The sequence below is a fragment of the Gorilla gorilla genome, chromosome 23, assembly GCF_029281585.2.
Source record: "Gorilla gorilla gorilla isolate KB3781 chromosome 23, NHGRI_mGorGor1-v2.1_pri, whole genome shotgun sequence".
Classification (NCBI taxonomy): Eukaryota; Metazoa; Chordata; class Mammalia; order Primates; family Hominidae; genus Gorilla; species Gorilla gorilla.
Genome location: NC_086018.1, coordinates 18,558,618 through 18,577,917, shown reverse-complemented (window position 1 = coordinate 18,577,917; position 19,300 = coordinate 18,558,618). Strand labels below are relative to the sequence as shown.

The window sequence follows — 19,300 nt, the reverse complement described above, 5'->3', positions numbered from 1 at the left end:
GCTGCCACTGGGGTCTGAGGAGCTCTAATCCCCCACAGGAGGGCTGCAGGCTGGTCCCAGAAGCTGCTTGCTTCCTTGCAGGACGTGGTAGCTGCAGGCTCAAAACAGCCAGAATGCATTCCCTCAATTCGCAGAACTCTCTCAAAAGGCTGCAGTCTCTTGCCAACCTGTGAGGGTGGCTGACTGCCACCCCATTGTAAGAGTAGAGGTCAGGGACCGCCCCAGGCCACTCTGCCAGACCCATGTCTTCATCTAACTCACTGTGCCTGAAGCTCACATGACGGTGCTGTGGGGCCTGTCTGGGGCCCAGCTGGGTGGGGTTCACGTACTGGGGTGAGGGATCAAGAAGGGTGTCCGCTGCAGTAGAAAGAAGGTGGGCTGCGGACTTTCAGACGTGGCCCTTAACCTCCCCGAACTGACCTAGGCTAGTCACTTAGCCGCGGTCTGACCTTCTCCATCTGTGACTGAGTCACAGTCACAGGGCTTCCCTAGACCCCGGTGAGCTCCGGTAAGGACCTTGTTGCGAGGTCGGGCAGGGTGGGCAGGGTGAAATATCTGGGTGTGTGGCAGCGGGTGGGGCCGCGCGGGGGGCCTGGGATGGGGGCGGGCCCTGCGCTCCGCGCCGGCGAACTGGGCGGGCTCAGTGCTCAGAGCGGAGGCAGCGGCTGCGGCTGCGGCAGCGGCAGGTGGGTTGCAGCAGATCCTGCGGGGAGGGGGACTGGGACGGGCTCAGGCCCAAGAACAGGCGAAGGCGCAGGTGTCCGGGGACGGGGGCGCGGCGGAGCAGGCTCTAGCAGCAGCGGCCTGTCGGACATGGGGAGGTGTGCGGGCCCAGGGCGCCCCTGCATTCCGCCTGGCGCGCGGATACCCCAGCCTGGCCACGGGGGCAGGGGCGGGGGTGTATGTAGCCGCCACTGTCTGTCTGTGGCCAGGTGGCTGCCTGGGCCACACCCGCCCCGACGCAGAGCCGGCGGCTCCTGTTCCGGGTCCGGCTCGACTCTGGGGAAGCCTCGGTTTCACCTGGCTCTGGGACCCCACCACTGAGCCGTTCCCAGCCTCTCACCCTGCTCCCCCTGGAGCTGCTCCCTCCCCACCCCTCAGGGCCACCGAGCGGGTGAGCAGGTGGGGCCTCACCAGGCCTCCTTTGCTGCCTGGGATGCAGACAGGGCCTCCAGGCTTCCTGTGACCTCCTGACCACAGGCTCTGACACCTGCCCCATTCCAGCTCTCCAGCAGGCCCCTGGTGAGGGTGTCCAGGTCCCCAGGTCAGGGACGGAGAGAGGACTGGGGGTGGTCAGACCAGGAGGGATGGAAGGCTGGTCAGGCCCCGGCTGCGCATCCTGTCATTCCCCTCTGGCCCTAGCAGGTTCCAGTAGCTGGCTCAGTGCTCTTCTCGGCCACCTGCCATGGCCCGGGGGCTGCCCACCATTGCTAGCCTGGCACGCTTATGCCAGAAGCTGAACCGCCTGAAACCACTGGAGGACTCCACCATGGAGACGTCACTGCGGCGCTGCCTGTCCACGCTGGACCTGACTCTTCTGGGCGTGGGTGGCATGGTGGGCTCGGGTCTCTACGTGCTCACAGGTGCCGTGGCCAAGGAGGTGGCTGGCCCTGCTGTGCTCTTGTCCTTCGGTGTGGCCGCTGTGGCCTCCCTGCTGGCAGCCCTATGCTATGCAGAATTTGGGGCACGTGTGCCACGCACGGGCTCTGCCTACCTGTTCACCTACGTATCCATGGGCGAGCTGTGGGCCTTCCTCATCGGCTGGAATGTTCTCCTCGAATACATCATCGGTGGCGCCGCCGTGGCCCGTGCCTGGAGTGGCTACCTGGACTCTATGTTCAGCCACAGCATCCGCAACTTCACTGAGACCCATGTGGGTTCCTGGCAGGTGCCCCTCCTGGGCCACTACCCGGACTTCCTGGCTGCTGGCATCATCCTCCTGGCCTCTGCCTTTGTCTCCTGTGGAGCCCGCGTGTCCTCCTGGCTCAATCACACCTTCTCAGCCATCAGCCTGCTTGTCATTCTCTTCATTGTCATCCTGGGCTTCACCCTGGCCCAGCCTCACAACTGGAGCGCTGACGAAGGAGGCTTTGCACCCTTCGGCTTCTCCGGCGTCATGGCCGGCACTGCCTCCTGCTTCTATGCTTTCGTGGGCTTCGACGTCATTGCCGCCTCCAGTGAGGAGGCCCAGAACCCACGGCGGTCTGTGCCTCTGGCCATCGCCATCTCGCTTGCCATTGCAGCTGGTGCCTACATCCTTGTCTCCACCGTGCTAACCCTCATGGTGCCCTGGCACAGCCTGGACCCCGACTCAGCGCTGGCAGATGCCTTCTACCAGCGGGGCTACAGGTGGGCTGGCTTCATCGTGGCAGCTGGCTCCATCTGCGGTGAGAGACTCTTCCTGGGCAGGGTGGCAGGGAAAAGAGCAAGGGGGGCCTTGTCCTCAGATTCTTGGGGAATGCACCTTCAACTGGGGCTGTTTTACTAGTTGCATAATGGGGCAAGGAAAGTGCTAATTATTAGAAACTCTTTACTTCAAAAAAAGTTTCTTCAGAAACTTTGGAAGGGACCGCCCCACACATGGTCCATAGCATATTAGTTCTGGGCATGTCCTTATAGATTATTTCCTAGGCAGAGGGACTCAGCCCTCATCCGATGCTCCAGTGGGCCTGTGACCTAACCCAGATGTCCTGTTCTTGGGCAAAGCACTGACAATCTATTACTCCTACACAAACTCATGCTTACTCTGAGAGCCCAGACAAGCTCATGCCCATGTTCCCAAGGAGCCACCCATGCACCGACCCCCAGCAGAGGCCCCTGGTGGGCTTCTCCACCATGCTGACCCTCCCCACTCTCTCTGCTACAGCCATGAACACCGTCCTGCTCAGCCTCCTCTTCTCCCTGCCACGCATTGTCTATGCCATGGCCGCTGATGGGCTCTTCTTCCAGGTGTTTGCCCATGTGCACCCCCGGACACAGGTGCCTGTGGCGGGCACCCTGGCGTTCGGGCTCCTCACGGCCTTCCTGGCACTGCTGCTGGACCTGGAGTCGCTGGTTCAGTTCCTGTCCCTTGGCACACTCCTGGCCTACACCTTCGTGGCCACCAGCATCATTGTGCTGCGCTTTCAGAAGTCTTCCCCGCCCAGCTCCCCAGGCCCAGCCAGCCCTGGCCCCCTGACCAAGCAGCATAGCTCCTTCTCAGACCACCTACAGCTGGTGGGCACTGTGCACGCCTCCGTCCCTGAGCCAGGGGAGCTGAAGCCAGCCCTGAGGCCCTACCTGGGCTTCTTGGATGGGTACAGCCCTGGAGCAGTGGTGACTTGGGCGCTTGGCGTTATGTTGGCCTCAGCCATCACCATAGGCTGCGTGCTCGTCTTTGGGAACTCGACCCTGCACCTCCCACACTGGGGTTACATCCTGCTGCTCCTGCTCACCAGTGTCATGTTTCTGCTCAGCCTCATTGTCCTGGGGGCTCACCAGCAACAGTATCGGGAAGACTTATTTCAGGTACCTCCCCTAGCCAACACCCGCTCATGCTCAGCCCAGGCAGCTGCCTCCCCTTCCCCCACTACCATCCCAGAATGAACAAGGCTCATGGGGCTAGGGAGGACCGCACACCCATCCCGCACCCCTTTCTGCATGGTGAGTGAGCACATGTCTCCACAGTCTCCCGAGAGGAACAAAGGCTCTATGGATTCCCGAGAAAGTGAGCCCTGGGCTGGCAGATCTTTCCTGCAGCCCGGCCCAGCCCTGCCCTGCCTCTGCCTCCTCAGATCCCCATGGTTCCCCTGATTCCAGCCCTGAGCATCGTCCTCAACATCTGCCTCATGCTGAAACTTAGCTATCTGACCTGGGTGCGCTTCTCCATCTGGCTGCTGATGGGTGAGTGGGGGCCAGGCTGGGACCGGGGTCAGGAGGAGGGCAAAGAGGACAGGAAGGGCTGGAACCTGTACCTCAGGCTCATGCCCTGCCTCCTGCCCTGTCTAGGACTTGCAGTGTATTTCGGCTATGGCATCCGGCATAGCAAGGAGAACCAGCGGGAGCTGCCAGGGCTGAACTCCACACACTACGTGGTATTCCCCAGGGGCAGCCTGGAGGAGACAGTGCAGGCTGTGCAGCCCCCCAGCCAGGTACCAGCACAGGACCCTGGCCATATGGAGTAGCTGGTCAGCCCACACTTGCCCCGCCCTCCCACACCTGCTTGGGAGGCCAGAGAGGCCAGACAAGCCGAGAGCCCCTTCTGTTGTGGGCAGCCTGGGTTTGCAGGCCTGCACAGGCTGGGGAGTCCTCAGGACCTTAGGACCTTCATCCAGGGGCTGAGCTTCGGGTCTTCAGGAGTGGGCCTTGGCTGGTGCTGGTGCCATGGACTCTGCCCAGAGCCTTCTTGTTTATGATCAGCTCCAGCTACCTGGGCAGTTGTGGTGGGGTAGATGGGAAGGCCCATAGCCCAAGGGATCCATAATAATAATTGCTTGGCCAGCCATGTGGCCTGCTGGCATATCCACTGTGGCATTCTTTGTGGCACCAAGTCTTCACCTGCCCCAGGGAACCAGGCAATTGTCTCCAATCCACATCAAAGATGCTGGGGCTCTCTAAAGAGTAGGTGCCAGTCCTGGGACCACCCTGAGTCAGGGACACAGGTGGGCCTAGATCCAGGTGCCCAGTGAAGAGGGGAGCCACACACACCAGGCAAGGAGGGTTCCATGACAGGCAGGGGGTCAGGCTCCCCACGTCTGCTAGGTGGCAGATCCAGGGAGCAGAGCTTGGGCCCCAAGGAGGCTGCCTAGAAAGGGCAGCAGGGTTCTGAGCATGGCATGCACCTGAGGCCTGCCTGGCACAGGCACCCCCACGGGGACACATGCATCCCTGCAGGCACTACCCTGGGGTGCATGCCTGTGCGCAGACTGAGGCGACAGCTGTTTCTGAGCTCGGGCCCAGGCTGCAGCTCTCTTGCTGTCTTTGCCCACTCTTCAAGGGCTTTGAGGTGAAAAGAGTGTGGCCCTCATGCTCCTACATGGGTGCACAAGTGCCCAGGCCTGTTCCAGTTACCTTCTAGCCCACCTGGTAGCTGCAGGGCCTCAGTCTTCAGGGGTAGGGTCCCCAAGTCCACCCTGCACCACCCCACTGGTCTCTTCATGGCTGTGCCATGTCTACCATAGATGCCCCCCAACTTTCCAGTCATGCCTGTAAGGACTACACAGGAAGAGGGTGGCTTTGCTGGCTTTACTCCGTGACTTTGTCCAGCCATGACATCAGCTTCCTCTGGGCCCCAAGGAGAATCAGGTGCACGTGCCCCTCCTTGGATACCCAGGCCTCAGGGGCCATGCTGTCCCACCTTTGCCCTTCAGAGCCCACCTCCCCATGGACATGGCTCTGGAGATTGAGAGACAGCAGGGACCCCAGGCATTTTACTGAGGCTCCAGGTGGCAGGTGATTCTAGATGTCAGCCCAGTCTCAGCCCCACCCCTGGCCCTCCACAGCTTGCCCTGATCACCAGGTACCCACAGTGGAAAGCAGCCCCTTGCCTCCCTGGGGTGGACACTTAGAATTCCCTGCCCCGCCCTGGGACCAAGAGGAGAGTTCCAGCTGCAAAACCTGGCCAGCCTGAGGGAGATCTCGGTGTTGTTGTTTGGAACCATTCCTTCCAGCCACTCCATCCAGCCTGGGATCAGAGCCAGGGCCTCCCTCGAGCAGCTGCCCAGACAGCTTCCTAGGTATGACTTGGACTGAAGTGAATTTCAGATGTACAGCCTCCCACAGCCTCCCACCCCCAGGGCTCTCAGGAAGCCTGGAGGAAAGATTCCAAGGGGTTGGGCTGGGGGGTCACCGAGGAGGGATATAGAAGGTCCTGAAGAACCCAATGATCACCAACTTAGCCCTGCCGCCCTCTGCTCTCTCTCCCAGACCTCCAGGGCAAAAGGGCTACCACTGGAAAGCAGCCGGTCCTCATAAACTGAGCAGGTGTGGGCCCAAGACACATGCTCCGCCCTTGCCTGGGGGATAGGGAGGTGGATTATCTGCCTACTCCACCCCATTCCCTAGATTAGGACTCTCCTGGGGCATCACAGCACCAGAGAAGCTGAAACAATCCCCCTCCCCCATCACTCCTCTTTCTACCTTGCCTTTTTGGCTCCAGCTGCACAGCCCCATGTAGGACCGATGGGAGGGTGGGGTCTCTACCTATGATGGGGGTGCAGATGGGGGAGGAGGTCCAGGACCCAGGCAGCAGGAGGGTCTGTGCTGACAGCTGGTAAGCATACCTCTGCTAGGAACACTGGGGACAGAGCACTGGGAGAGAGACCTCCAGGCCCAGACACAGCAGGAGCCCCTGCCACATGCAGTCGGAGCCCTGCAATACAGGTGCCTGCTGGGCTCTCCCAGTCTCCACGGGTCAGGTTCTGTCACCGTCTCAAAACACAGCCGACTTCTATGGCTCCCTGAGGCAGCACCCTATCAAGGTGGGAGTCAGGGGAGGGACTGTCTGCTGGGGTTCAAGGGTGGAATTCTACCCCCAATCCTCCATGCTGGGGCCTCATCCTTGAGATCCCCAGGCAGGGCCCCGCCCTTCCCAGCCCCCAACTCTCAACCAGCAGGGAAGGGCTACAGGCTTCCGGAATGGGTTGGCAAGTGGGTGTCAGAACTTGGACAGGGCCATCCTGGTGTCTGTGTCTGACTCCCAGCAGCAGTGGCCGTGGGTGCAGGTGCTGAGCTCTGTCTGAGGCACTCGGCCAGTCGGGCTTGGGATGCAAGGGCCAGCTCCCTCCACACAGAGTTGGCGGTTGCCTTCGGGGCCTTGGCCTGCAGATGAGGACAGCAGGTCAGGGATCCAGCCAACATCTTCCTAAGTGTGGCAGAACCCAGGGTCCAAGCAGAGTAACCTCAGCTCACCTCCTCATACTTTGTCCTCCAGTAGAAATGGGCTTCTCTATCCACATACAGCAGCAGCAGGTCACAGAAAAAGGTGACCTGGGAGAGGCAGGGCCAACCCATGTTCCAGCCCCCGAGCCTGCTCTCCTGCCACCTCCCCAGCCTGCACCCGGAGACTCAATGTGCAGGCACCGGAGGCTCCAGCATGCATTGGACACACCCTGGTCAGCAGCACTCACTGCAGCCTGCAGGTGCCCACAGTGCTCGCACTCACCACGCCCAGCCAAGCTGCCCCGGTGCCCAGTGTGACGGCCGTGGGGATGAGCCCGAACTTCCCTGCCTGAGAGAGATCTGAGCTGAACCTCTCAGCCCACAGCTGTCAGCCTCATGCCTCCTCCAGCCCTGTCTGCCTGCCCCATCCCATCCCCGGCCTGACCCCTACCTGTGCCTACCTGCCCGGTGACGAGGATGTCGAAGCGGATTCCATAGAGCTTGAGCAGGGTGCGGGCCTCCACACCCGGTTGCTCCCACCAGTGAGTGGCTGTCCTGTGGGCAGGAAAGAAGGCTCTGGTGACCTGCTTTGCCCACCCCCAGGTGGGGCTGGCCCTGCCAGGCCTCTATCCAACTTGTCAATTGACTCTATAAACCCCCAGCCCAAGCCTGAGTCCTGGGTCTCAGCCCTATGTAATTGGTGAGAAAACAGAAAAAGCAAACGAAGACCTGTCCCTCAGAAGTTCCCTGCCTGCTGAGAGGACGGGGGACAGAGGAGTCCCTAAACAGACCCAGCAGCGGGGGATGTGAAGGGGCAGGCTCAGGGCTGAGGGATTCCAGAGATGGGAACTCACTCTTCCCTGGGAACTGGGGTAGACTTCCTGGAGGGGACATGAGGCTGGGCCTGGAGGAACATGCACACAGGTGGTTTGCCAGCACAGAGGTCGCGGGAACAGGATGTGGGTGGGAGCCAGTCCCACGTGGTTTCGAAGGGCTAGGGAGGTTGGGGAAGCCAGATCAGACGGGGTGCAGTGAGCTATGTTGAGGGGCATCATCCCCAGGCCTGGTGGCCGTGTGTGCCTGCCTGCATGACGAGGTGACACTCGGTGGCAGAAGGATCCAATAGATCTGCTTAGAAGACTCAAAGACATGATAATAAATGCAATTTATGAAACTTGAGGCCAGGCACAGTGGCTCACACCTGTAATCCCAGCACTTTGGGAGGCTGAGGCAGGTGGATCACCTGAGGTCAGGAGTTCGAGACCAGCCTGACCAACATGGTGAAACCCCATCTCTAGTAAAAACACAAAAATTAGCTGGGTGTGGTGGTGTGCATCTGTAATCACAGCTACTCGGGAGGCTGAGGCAGGAGAATTGCTTGAACCCGAGAGGCAAAGATTGCAGTGAGCCGAGGTCAGGCCACTGCACTCCAGTCTGGGCAACAAGAGCAAAACTTCATCTAAAAAAAAAAAAAAAAAAAACCAAAAAAAACAGGCTTGGTGGCTCATGCCTGTAATCCCAGCACTTTGGGAGGCTGAAGTGGGCAGATCACCTGAGGTCAGAAGTTCGAGACCAGCCTGGCCAACATGGCAAAACACCATCTCTACTAAAAATATAAAAATTAGTTGGGTGTGGTGGTGCACACCTGTCATCCCAGCTACTCTGGAGGCAGAGGCTGGAAAATCACCTGAACCCAGGAGGCAGAGGTTGCAGTGAGCCAAGACCACGCCATTGCATTCCAGCCTGGACCACAAGAGAGTGAAAACTCCGTTTCAAAAAAAAAGGTCGGGCGTGGTGGCTTACGCCTGTAATCCCAGCACTTTGGGAGGCTGAGGCAGGTGGATCACGAGGTCAAGAGATCGAGACCATCCTGGCCAACATGGTGAAACCCTGTCTCTACTAAAAATACAAAAATTAGCCAGGCGTGGAGGCACGCACCCGTAGTCCCATCTACTTGGGAGGCTGAGGCAGGAGAATGGCGTGAACCCGGGAAGCGGAACTTGCAGTGAGCTGAGATCCCGCCACTGTACTCCAACCTGGGCGACAGAGTGAAACTCCATCTCAAAAAAAAAAAAAAGTTTAGGTAAAAGCGGAAGGGAGGCCAGACACGGTGGTTTACGTCTGTAATCCTAGCCCTTCGGGAGGCTGAGGTGGGTGGATCACCTGAGGTCAGGGGTTTGAGACCAGCCTGGCCAACATTGTGAAAACCCATCTCTACCAAAATATAAAAATTAGCTGGGAGTGGTGGCGAGCACCTGTAATTCCAGCTACTCAGGAGGCTGAGGAAGGAGAATCGGTTGAACCCAGGAAGCAGAGGTTACAGTGAGCCGAGGTCGGGCCACTGCACTCCAGTCTGGGTGACAGAATGAGATTCTGTCTTAAAAAAAAAAAAAAAAGCTGAAGGGGAGAAGGGGAAAGTAAAAATGAAACACCCCATTGCTGTGGAGGGGAGATACTAGAAGCGAGGTGGGGTGGAGGAAGGGCTGGCAGTGAGGAGCCTGAGCGGGGCGGGGGCCTGGGACAGATGGGGTGGAGGGCTCAGGACTTTGGGCAGCAGGATGGAGCCTGTGCTAGAGGATGTGGGGTTGAGAACAGCTCTCTCCTGCTCCTGGGACTCCCTTGCACACATAGTGGAATATCTAGAGGGCTGGGCCTGGGTGTGGTCTGTCCTGGCCGCCACAGGGAGAGGGCGATGGGCCCAGCAGCTGGGCACTGGGAGCAGTGGGGCCTCACCTGAAGTTGTAGCTCTTCTCCTGCAGCTGGAAGGAGTAGTGAGGCCGGCAGCCAGAGTCCCCAGTGTCCAGGTCACAATCCCAGTGAACTCTGATGCCCACAGAGCCACCCTGCACATAGCACATAGCTGTTCCACCGGTGGGTGGGCCCGGGACCCTCTCCCAGAGCACTCTAGGAACCCTGCCCCCAACTTGGGACCCACCAGCAACGCCAGGTCCTCGAAGGTCCCTCCAGCCTTGGCCACGAGGTCCCCAATGCGGAACACAGGACAGTAGGGGCTGAATTGTGGTTCATAGCGGCAGTGCTTAAAATAGGTGGGGTCCCAGGTCTCTAAGGCATTGGACCTGGGAGGAGTGGGAAAGGTCAGATGAGGTAGGGGACAAGGAGGGTCTTGGGGCAGATGAGACCCACTCTGCTTACTTAGAGAAGTTGAACTTGCTGAAGGTGACCGTGTTTTTGATGAACAGTGTGAAGTTCTGGGCCTGGGCCAGCAGGGGCCTCCTGCAGGTGGAAGGGAGGTGACAGCCTCTGCCAGGCCTGAGGCCCTGCGCCAGTTGGGGTAGGGGATTGTGGGGACACTTACGAGGGCACAACACCACTCTCCACTGGGCACCAACTCCAGATCTCACAGGTCCTGTGGGTCCCATTGAACACCACACACTGGCCTGTTTTTACACCTAGAAAACAAAAGATGAACTCCAGACCTTCAAATCTCTGCAGGCCTGGGGAGGCCTTCAGCCAGGGGGTTGTTGGCAGAAAGAGAGACGCAGGGACAGAGGCGAGCAGGGCCTGCACTCAGGAGCCACCCAGGATCCCAGCCCGGCCCCCACCCTGCTGGGGGCACTGGAAGACAGAGCCCACAGTTACCGTGGCTGTGTGTGCCTCTCTCCCCTTCGGGGCAGTCCTCGTCGGCCCAGCAGTTAGCTAGTGGGACGGACGGGTGCTGAGGTGGGAGAGAGAGCAGTCACCAATGGCACAGGGGATGTCTCCCCTCCACAGCCCAGTCTCAAAGGCAGGGAGGTTCAAGGTGGGAAGGACAGGCCCCCTTCCCACCTTGAACAACCTCACCACCCCGCCGCCAGAGTACACTGAGTGTGGGGCCACACAGGAAAGCTGGAGGGTGCAAATAAAAGGAGGTGGTCAGAGGAGGGAGCAGAGCAATGCCCTGGCCAGATGAAGGTACAGTACTGTATTTCAAAGACAAAGGGAGACCCCTTTCCTCCTTTTTCCAAAAATTTATTTTTAGTGATTTGGTCTCACTCTGCTGTCCAGGCTCTAGTGCAGTGGTATGATCGTGGCTCACTACAGCCTCGCCCTCCCGGGCTTAAGCAATCCTCTCACCTCAGTATTCCCAGTAGCTGGGACTACAGACACACACCACTGTGCCTCGCTGATTTTTTAATATTTTTTTTGTAGAGATGGAGTCTTGCTATGTTGACCAGGCTGGTTGTTAACTCCTGGCCTCAAGCAATCCTTCTGTCTCAGCCTCCCAGAGTGCTGGGATTACAGCCATGAGACAACGCACCCTGTCCCTTCCCTCCTGACAGTTCTGTCCCTGGTGGATGCGGAAGTGATTCTTTCAGGTCTAGCTCCTCTGGTCCAATTTGGATGACAGATCAGGGAAGGTGAAGATACCTTGGGAGGGTGAGTTTTTGATGCCCGGCATGGGGACATAGCTGACAAAGATCAGGGCCCTAGAGTCAGGGGCTTGGGTATTGAAGCAGGACCCCACACCCTTGCTGAGGGGCCACAGGCTACTCCTTCCTGCTCCCTCTTCTGTAACCTGGGGACATTAATGCCTGCTCAGAGGCATAGGACTATGGGGCTCTGGCAGAAGGGGAGGACAGGTGAGCTTTCTGGGGTCCCAGACCCCAGAGATGAAGGCACCCTTGAGCATCGGGCACTCTCCCAGGCATGGTCCTGCCCCAGCTGAGGATGGACACTGCTGCCCAGGGCACTCAGCTCAGGGGCAGCAGGAAGAACACCAGCACCAGGGGCACAAGGAAGGCTGAGGGCCTCTGAGAAGCCAGAATGAGGCGGTGGGACTTTCTGAAAGACAGGGCCGTCATGATTGGGTGGAGGTCGGAGCAGAGCCACATGCTCTGCTTCTTTGTCCTTACCTATGTCCTGTGTCTGCCTCTCCTCTTCACCCCAGCTGGGCTACCATCTCCTCCAACTAGACCCCACAGTGACCACCAGTGGGGCCCCCACGTCTCCCCATACCCTCATCCACCTATGCCCAGCAGCCCAAGTGGTGCATCCCAATGTGCAGGAAACTGAGCACCCTGCCTCTGAGCCCACGTGTGGCTCTCTTCTGTTCCTCTAATCAAGTTTAGCTCCTGACAGGCACAGTGGCTCACGCCTGTAATCCTAGCTTCGAGAGTCCAAAGCAGGCGGATTGCCTGAGCCCAGGAGTTCGAGACCAGCCTGGGCAACAAAGCAAGACCTCATTGCTACAGGAAAAAAAAAGAAAAGAAAAAAAGAAAACAAACAAACAAAAACAGTTTAGCTCCTTAGTGGGGCTTACAGGGGCCCCTGAAATCCTGAACTACCTTCTTCCCACCCCAGTCCAAATCTTCACTTCAGCTCCACTCAGTGGCAGGTAGCCCTAAAGGCACCTCACCTCACACAGCTCAGGGCCTTTACCCACCAAGCCCCCTCTGTGTGGACATCCTGCTTCAACCAAATCCACCTGCTCCAAGCTTCTCCCCACCTTTTTTTAAGATTCTGCTTGGCCTGGCACACCTGTAATCCCAACACTTTGGGAAGCCGAGGTGGGCGGATTACCTGAGGTCAGGAGTTCGAGACCAGCCTGGCCAACATAGCAAAACCCTGTCTCTATTAAAAATACAAAAATTATCCGAGTGTGGTGGTGTGTGCCTGTAGTCCCACCTACTTGGGAGGCTGAGGCAGGAGAATCGCTTGAACCAAAGAGGTGGAGGTTGCAGTGAGCCGAGATCACGCCACTGCACTCCAGCCTGGGTGACAGAGCGAGACTCCGTCTCAAAAAAAAAAAAAAGAAAAAAAAAAAAGATTCTGCTCAAGTGCAGCCCTAGGTCCCCCACCTACAGCCTCTGTCCCATCACAAGACCTGCCATCTTGGCTGGGCTGTCCATGCAGGTGGTCTTTGAAGTATGGGAGATGGAGTTTTGTGAATTTAGCATAGCTAGCCCCCTGGCCCGGTGGGGAGGCTCAGCGGTGTCTGCTGAGGGAGGTGACACTATAAAGAGCATGGTGCATGTAAGGGAGGGATCAGGCACCAGGATCCCTAGAGGAGCTGGCAGAACTCTGGTCTTCCGGGAAAGCCAGGTTGTCAGATCTGATAATTACGACCCAGCCCTGACATTTCATGGGAAGAGCCAGAAGTGTGGTTGCAGACAAAGAGGAATTGCACAGATTCTGAAAAACACAGACCCACGGATCCAGCCAAATTTCAGAACGGTCTACAAACTGAACATTAAATAAGACATCTGAGCATTAAGAAAGAGAAGGACATTGTGTGGGTTCACTAAGAGTAAGCACATCCTGCCAGGCACAGTGGCTCATGTTGGGAAGAGGCCCCCAAAATCTGGCCATAAACTGGCCCCAAAACTGGCCATAAACAAAATCTCTGCAGCACTGTGACATGTTTGTGATAGCCACGACACCCACGCTGGAAGTCTGTGGGTTTACCGGAATGAGGGCAAGGAAAACCTGGCCCACCCAGGGTGGAAAACCGCTTAAAGGCGTTCTTAAACCACAAACAATAGCATGAGCGATCTGTGATTTAAGGACATGATCCTGCTGCAGATAACCAGCCAGAGCCCATCCCTTTGTTTCCCATAAGGAATACTTTTAGTTAATCTATAATCTATAGAAACAATGCTTATCACTGGCTTGCTGTCAATAAATATGTGGGTAAATCTGTTCGAGGCTGTCAGCTCTGAAGGCTGTGATACCCCTGATTTCCCAGTCCACACCTCTATATTTCTGTGTGTTTGTCTTTAATTCCTTTAGCACCGCTGGGTTCAGGTCTCCTCGACCAAGCTCTCGGCAAGCTCACGCCTGTAATGCCAGCACTTTGAGAGGCCAAGGCTAGTGGATCACCTGAGGCCAGGAGTTCGAGACCAGCCTGGCCAACATGGTGAAACCCCGTCTCTACTTAAAATACAAAAATTAGCTGGGCACAGTGGCGGGCACCTGTAATCCCAGCTACTCAGGGGCTGAGCAGGAGAATTGCTTGAACCCAGGAGGCGGAGGTTGCAGTGAGCCGAGATCATGCCATTGAACTCCAGCCTGGGGGACAAGAGCAAGACTCCATCTCAAAAAAACAAACAAACAAAAAGAGTAAGCAATCCTTTGTGCATATTTCCAACTACAGACATGGGATGTCTCCAGCAACTGTGCTAGGACCAGCCACCAGGGCTCAAGGGACAGGTGTCTGCACAATGACCCTCCAGCCCAGAAGGCACGTAAATGTTGGACTTGCCTAAAGATGTCACTGTGGAGGTAAACTTTCAGGACTATGTCCTGAGTCCCAATAGTTCAAACAAAATTCACAGCTGGAGAGAATGAGCGTGCTGTGTGACAGATGCAGGATCCCAGGGACATCCCCAGGCAAGGGGAAAAGGTGAAATGTCAGGGGGAGAATCAGCATTTCTGGATCAGAAATGAAGAAGAACAAGGTGGGGGACTCTGGCTTGACCACGGTTGATGTAAAAACTATCCAGAAATCAGGCCAGGCGTGGTGGCTCACGCCTGTAATCCCAGCACTTTGGGAGGCCGAGGCAGGTGGATCATGAGGTCAGGAGATGGAGACCATCCTGGCTAACACCGTGAAACCCCGTCTCCACTAAAAATACAAAAAAAAAAAAAAAATTAGCTGGGCGTGGTGGCAGGCGCCTGTAGTACCAGCTACTCTGGAGGCTGAGGCAGGAGAATGGTGTGAACCTGGGAGGCAGAGCTTGCAGTGAGCCGATATCTGCCACTGCACTCCAGCGTGGGTGACAGAGTGAAACTCCGTCTCAAAAATAAAACAAAAAAAACTATCCAGAAATCATAAGCAATCCTGAATTCACCACGAGCAAGAGTGTGCTGTGTTGGCCCACAAAGATGAAAGCTGCCTCAGGACTTATTAATAGAGGCTGGGCACAGAGAAGGGGAGGTGATATTCCAGCTTGGCTCTTGCTATTAGAACCTCCCTGAGCATGTGCGCAGCTCTGGGTGTCACACTACCAACCTGGAGAGTACCCAGAGGCAGGACCAGGATGGGAGGGCCTGGACACCTCATGAGAACTGCTGCTGCCCAGAGCTCAGGGTCCTGTCACTCACAGGCCTGGAGGCCTTAAGAAAATGACTCAACCTCACTGAGCCTCAGTCTTCTCCTCTGAAATGGGGATCACAGGACTTCCTACCAGGCAGGGGATATGTGAAGACTGAACATAATGATTCAGGAAAAGATGTAGCCCAGTGCCTGGGGGACACTGAGCACACGCTGAGCCTTCAGCCACCTGGGAAGGGGAAAGGGAAACACGGGTGGCCACCTGGGGCTGGCAGAGGAACAAGGGGCCCGCTGGGAGGATCCTGGGTAAACTCACCTCTGGGCATCTGCCCTGAACTTGGGCTGGCGTCACAAGGAAGTTGGTCACCAGGAAGAACACGTTCTCTCCCTAGGAGGCAAGTCTCAAGGTTGGCCTGGCTGGGCTCGCGTTGACTGGAAAGGCCGGAAGCCGGCAGCCTGGTTTATGAGGGAAGGGATGTTGGCCCCATCAAGTCATTAACCCTGTCCCCCTGTAAGGCAGACTGAAGCAGAGATGGGAGGCTGGCAGCGGTTCTGGCCATTTTTGAGACCATGAAGCCTCGTGCCCATGTCCATCTCTTGAGACAAGTTTCTTGTCTCAACCAAAATTTGTGTGTGTGTGTGCATGTGTATGTGTGTATTTAGAGACAGGATTACACTTCATCACCCAGGCTGGAGTATAGTGTTGTGATCAGTGCTCACTGCAACCTCTAACTCCTGGACTCAAGAGGTCCTCCTGCCTCAGCCTCCCAAGTAGCTGGGACTACAGGCTCCAGCTACCGTGCCTGGCTTCAACCAGAATATTCCAACAGCCTGCTGCTTCTAGTACTGAAGATCCAAGGGAGAGCTGGGCCCAGCACCTGCTCAGGATGGAGAAGAGGTGAGTCTCTCATCTCACACACAGCAGCACTGGCATGGCAGGGGCCAAGGGAGAAGAGGGAAAGCTGTGTCTGTGGTCAACGGGTGGCCGAGGACATTGGAAAGAAAGGTTGACCCTCCAGTGCTGCTCGTGAGAGCACTGTGAATTTGGGGAATGTATGCCCAGGAAGGGAAGGTGAGGGCTGGCCAGAGGGTGCTGAGAGTGGCAGCCATTAGGATTGGGAGGAAAGTGTGGACACCGTCATGGGCAGGGTTGGGGGAATTCCTGAGGGTAGAAGCAGGCGCTGCAGGCTCTCATGATGCCTGGTGTGAAAGTTCAGCTTGGCTGCTGCGTGGTGTGCACCGAGCAGTAAGGGAGGAGGCAAGAGGGGCATCTAGGGACCCTCTAGGAGGCCATAGTCTCATGCATGGCATGGCATGGGTAGTGGTGAAAACTCTTGGAAGGGGCAGGAAGGGGTCCAGGGTGAGTCACGGGTCTGGCTGAGGCACTAGTGGATGTCACAGCCATCATGACTAGTGGACGTCACAGAGGCCATGCCAGGAGAGGAAAATAATTGATCTTTGGACATGTGGGTATGCACCTAGAAGACAGCTGTGCTCTGGGCAGGTGATCACTGGGAATACACCCTGGGCATCAGAGGAGCAGAAGTGGCAGTTGAGGCTGGAGATGAGCTGGGTGGAAGGAGGAGGAAAACGCAGCCGAGAAGAGGGGAGGAGCAGCACCTGACCGTAGTGCCCCAGGTCAGGGAGCAGGGCTACAGGAAGTTCCATGCCCCAGCACCTCACACCACTCTCAAGCTCAAGCCATTAGTCCCGGACACTCCCTTCTTTTCTGTTGGCAGTCTTTGGAAATGCAGTTTCTCTGGCCTGGCTTTTTTTTTTTTTTTTTTTTTTTTTTGAGACGGAGTCTCACTTTGCCACCCAAGCTGGAGTGCAGTGGTGCAATCTCGGCTCACTGCAAGCTCCACCTCCTGGGGTCACGCCATTCTCCTGCCCCAGCCTCCTGAGTAGCTGGGACTACAGGCGCCCACCACCATGCCCAGCTAATTTTTTGTATTTTTAATAGAGATGGGGTTTCACCGTGTTAGCCAGGATACTCTCAATCTCGTGATCCACCTGCCTCGGCCTCCCAAAGTGCTGGGATTACAGGCGTGAGCCAGCACATCCAACCCTGGCCTGGCTTCTTGAGTGGCCCCTTTTTCCACCCCAAAACGTCCTACACATCCCTGAAAGTCCTGTCCAGGCGCCAGTCCTCTGTGAAGCCCTTCCTGAGAACCCGCAGCTGTCTCTGGCATCACATGCTTCTCTCTCACACACACTGGCTGCATGGCGGGTGTTCAAGCTGTCAGCGGGGAAAGGACTTGCGCCCCCGTCAGCAACATCAGGGCCCCCACCTGAGGTGGCTTCACGAAGTCGGCCACATCCCACAGCCGGTTTCCAAGCTCCTTGATCTGAGTCACGGAAACCCCTTTGAGTTTGGTGATGATGGAAATCTGGGGTTCCAGGTCCCGCTCCTGGTAGCCTTTTTTGGCGAGAAGAGCCCACCTGGGGAGGAGAAGTCGGGCAGTGTGGTGTGTCCCCAGCGTGTAGTGACAGGGGCGGAGCTGAGCCCCACATGCTCAGTTCTCCCCCAACACCCTACAGCCTCCTGGCCCAACATCGAAGGCCCCACCTCCTCTCTGGCCCCACTTCCCACTCCAGACCCCCTGAATGAGACAGAAGCTCCAGCCATGCATCAGAGAGCCAGTGCCCTCAGACAATCACCTTCACCAGCCAGCACCCACCCCCAGCCTGACTAGATCCAGCTTCCCCCTTACAGACTCTCCTGACCCGAGATACAGCTGGTGGTTTCTCTGGGGGCCTAGTGCTCCAGCTCTCACAGATGTTAAGGACTATGTCATGTGCCCCCTGGGTGGGGCCTGGGTGGGGGCCTGGGAAGGAGGCAAGTGGACACACAGGACAAACACACAGCTTGTTCTTGCTCTCCTGTCTTGTATCGCCTAGCTCTCCCCAACCCCGTCCCAATCTGCCCCCTTCCCCTCCAGCCCCTAAACAGCCCAACCCTCAACTTCAACCCAGCAGGACCAAGCCCCACCCCCCACCTCTTCCCTTGCCCCTCCAGCCTGGCCAAAAGCTCTTCTCTCTTACCCTACCACATAGACCACGATCCCAAACTGCAGCAGCCTCTGCAGGGCGCCCACCCGCCAGTTCCTGGTCATCACATACTTCTCCGTCTTATAATCCAGAAGCCCCCAGCCTGTCGTAGCCCCTGGGGAGCCCATGCTGCCAGCTCCTGCTAGCTGCGGGCACATGAGTCAGCATGGCAGCTGCAGCCACAGCTGAACAGGAGGCAAAGCAGGGCCCGAGCCAGGCCAGGCCAGCTGCTGTTAAAGGGACACTTCCACTAAAGCAGGATCCAGCCTCCAACACCCAGCCCTCAACCCCTAATCCCAGCTGCCCTGCACCTCCCACCCTCCCTACATTCCCTTTGCTGGGCCCTGGCACACAGAGAACAGCAGCAGCTCTGTCCCTGCCCTCTGGCCTCACTTCCTGGGGCGGGAGTGGAGGTGGTAGGAGGGTGGAGACGGACAGCTGTTATCAGTGCTGTGAGAGGAGGGCCTGACGGCAGCAGCAGCAGGGCGGGGAGGGTGTTGAGGAAAGCTTCCGGAAGAAGTGACCTCTAAGCTGACCCTTGCAGATTTCTGAAGTTCGACAAGCAGACAAAGATGGGGATGGAGGTTCCTGGTGCAGGGAGCAGCGTATGCAAAGACCAGAGCATGCAAGATAACTAAGAGGCACAGAGTGAGAGGGTGACCTGGCTCTGCGAAGTTCCCCAGGCCCTCCTGAAAAGCTGCCCCCGCCACCTTCCCCAGTGCAGTGAGGACAACACAAGTCCTGGAGTCAGGCGTGTTTCCCAGTCCACGAAAGGGGGGCGATGCTGGAACCCCCTAGGAAGGCAGGGAGGATGCCCACAAGGCGCCCAGCCCAGTGCATAGCCCGTGGCGCGTGCAGTTTATCCTCTCAGGCGAGGAGCCTCAGCGCAGGAGAGCCACGGTTTCTACGGCAACCTACAGCTCTGGGTTGCCGGGGCGACCGCCGCGGGGGAGCGCGTCGCTAATTGCCGTGGCAGACGCCAGTCGATGGACGCCACACTCGATTGGTCAGCGCAGCCGCAGACTCCGCCCACATCCCCTGGCCGCGCTCTAAGTGAGGCGCCAAGCGGTCTCCGCCTCGGGGTCTGAGGCTGCGAAAGGGGCGTAACGATGAGTGGTTCCTGCCAGAGGTCTGGGGAGGATAAAAAGCAGGAGGAAGAGGCGACGGCGGCCTGTGGACGTCTTGCAGGGGTCCCCGAGGCCAAGAAGGGTCCCAAGGCCGATTCAGACTCCGACCTAGAGACGGAATGTGCTCGGGGCAGGGGCCAGGCCCGTCTCCTCCCCTTGGGGGCTTCTCCCGCAGGGGTTGTGGGAGGTGGGCTGGCGCCGCCGAGGAGGCAGGAGACCTCTGTCCAGCAGGGCACGTAGCCCTCTGCGGGGCGTCTCCAGCCCCCTGCCC

General features: G+C 57.8%; 2 protein-coding genes across 7 annotated transcripts; one reads left to right on the top strand and one right to left on the bottom strand.

The window, feature by feature from the left end:
- Positions 1–13: 13 nt before the first annotated feature.
- Positions 14–4,483, top strand: SLC7A4 (solute carrier family 7 member 4). Its single transcript, XM_055375026.2, has 5 exons — positions 14–686; positions 1,366–2,387; positions 2,867–3,507; positions 3,774–3,882; positions 3,988–4,483. The coding sequence occupies exons 2-5, from the start codon at positions 1,406–1,408 to the stop codon at positions 4,161–4,163; spliced, it is 1,908 nt and encodes a 635-aa protein (XP_055231001.1). The 5' UTR covers positions 14–686; positions 1,366–1,405; the 3' UTR covers positions 4,164–4,483.
- A 721-nt stretch (positions 4,484–5,204) lies between these two features.
- On the bottom strand, positions 5,205–18,306 carry P2RX6 (purinergic receptor P2X 6). 6 transcript variants are annotated; one of them, XM_055375027.2, is made up of 12 exons: positions 17,897–18,306; positions 17,143–17,293; positions 15,168–15,239; positions 10,459–10,534; positions 10,175–10,268; positions 10,012–10,092; positions 9,794–9,935; positions 9,592–9,701; positions 7,320–7,413; positions 7,142–7,207; positions 6,889–6,966; positions 5,205–6,798 (listed from the first exon to the last, which is right to left on the bottom strand). In XM_055375027.2, exons 1-12 carry the CDS (start codon positions 18,058–18,060, stop codon positions 6,601–6,603), a joined length of 1,326 nt encoding a protein of 441 aa, XP_055231002.1. In that variant the 5' UTR covers positions 18,061–18,306; the 3' UTR covers positions 5,205–6,600. The 6 variants fall into 6 exon arrangements, with proteins under 6 accessions (XP_055231002.1, XP_055231007.1, XP_055231004.1 ...); XM_055375032.2 differs by having other exon boundaries at positions 9,783–9,935; positions 17,897–18,256; XM_055375029.1 differs by having other exon boundaries at positions 17,975–18,196.
- Between the last annotated feature and the right edge of the window lie 994 nt (positions 18,307–19,300).

Coding starts and splice junctions, on each gene's coding strand:
- SLC7A4 (XM_055375026.2), top strand. CDS start 1,406: ATGGCCCGGGGGCTGCCCACCATTGCTAGCCTGGCACGCTTATGCCAG. Junction 2,388..2,866: donor GGCAGCTGGCTCCATCTGCG/GTGAGAGACTCT, acceptor TCTCTGCTACAG/CCATGAACACCGTCCTGCTC. Junction 3,508..3,773: donor ATCGGGAAGACTTATTTCAG/GTACCTCCCCTA, acceptor CTGCCTCCTCAG/ATCCCCATGGTTCCCCTGAT.
- P2RX6 (XM_055375032.2), bottom strand. CDS start 18,060: ATGTGCCCGCAGCTAGCAGGAGCTGGCAGCATGGGCTCCCCAGGGGCT. Junction 10,269..10,458: donor GAGAGGCACACACAGCCACG/GTAACTGTGGGC, acceptor TTTGTTTTCTAG/GTGTAAAAACAGGCCAGTGT. Junction 7,208..7,319: donor ACATCCTCGTCACCGGGCAG/GTAGGCACAGGT, acceptor GATCTCTCTCAG/GCAGGGAAGTTCGGGCTCAT.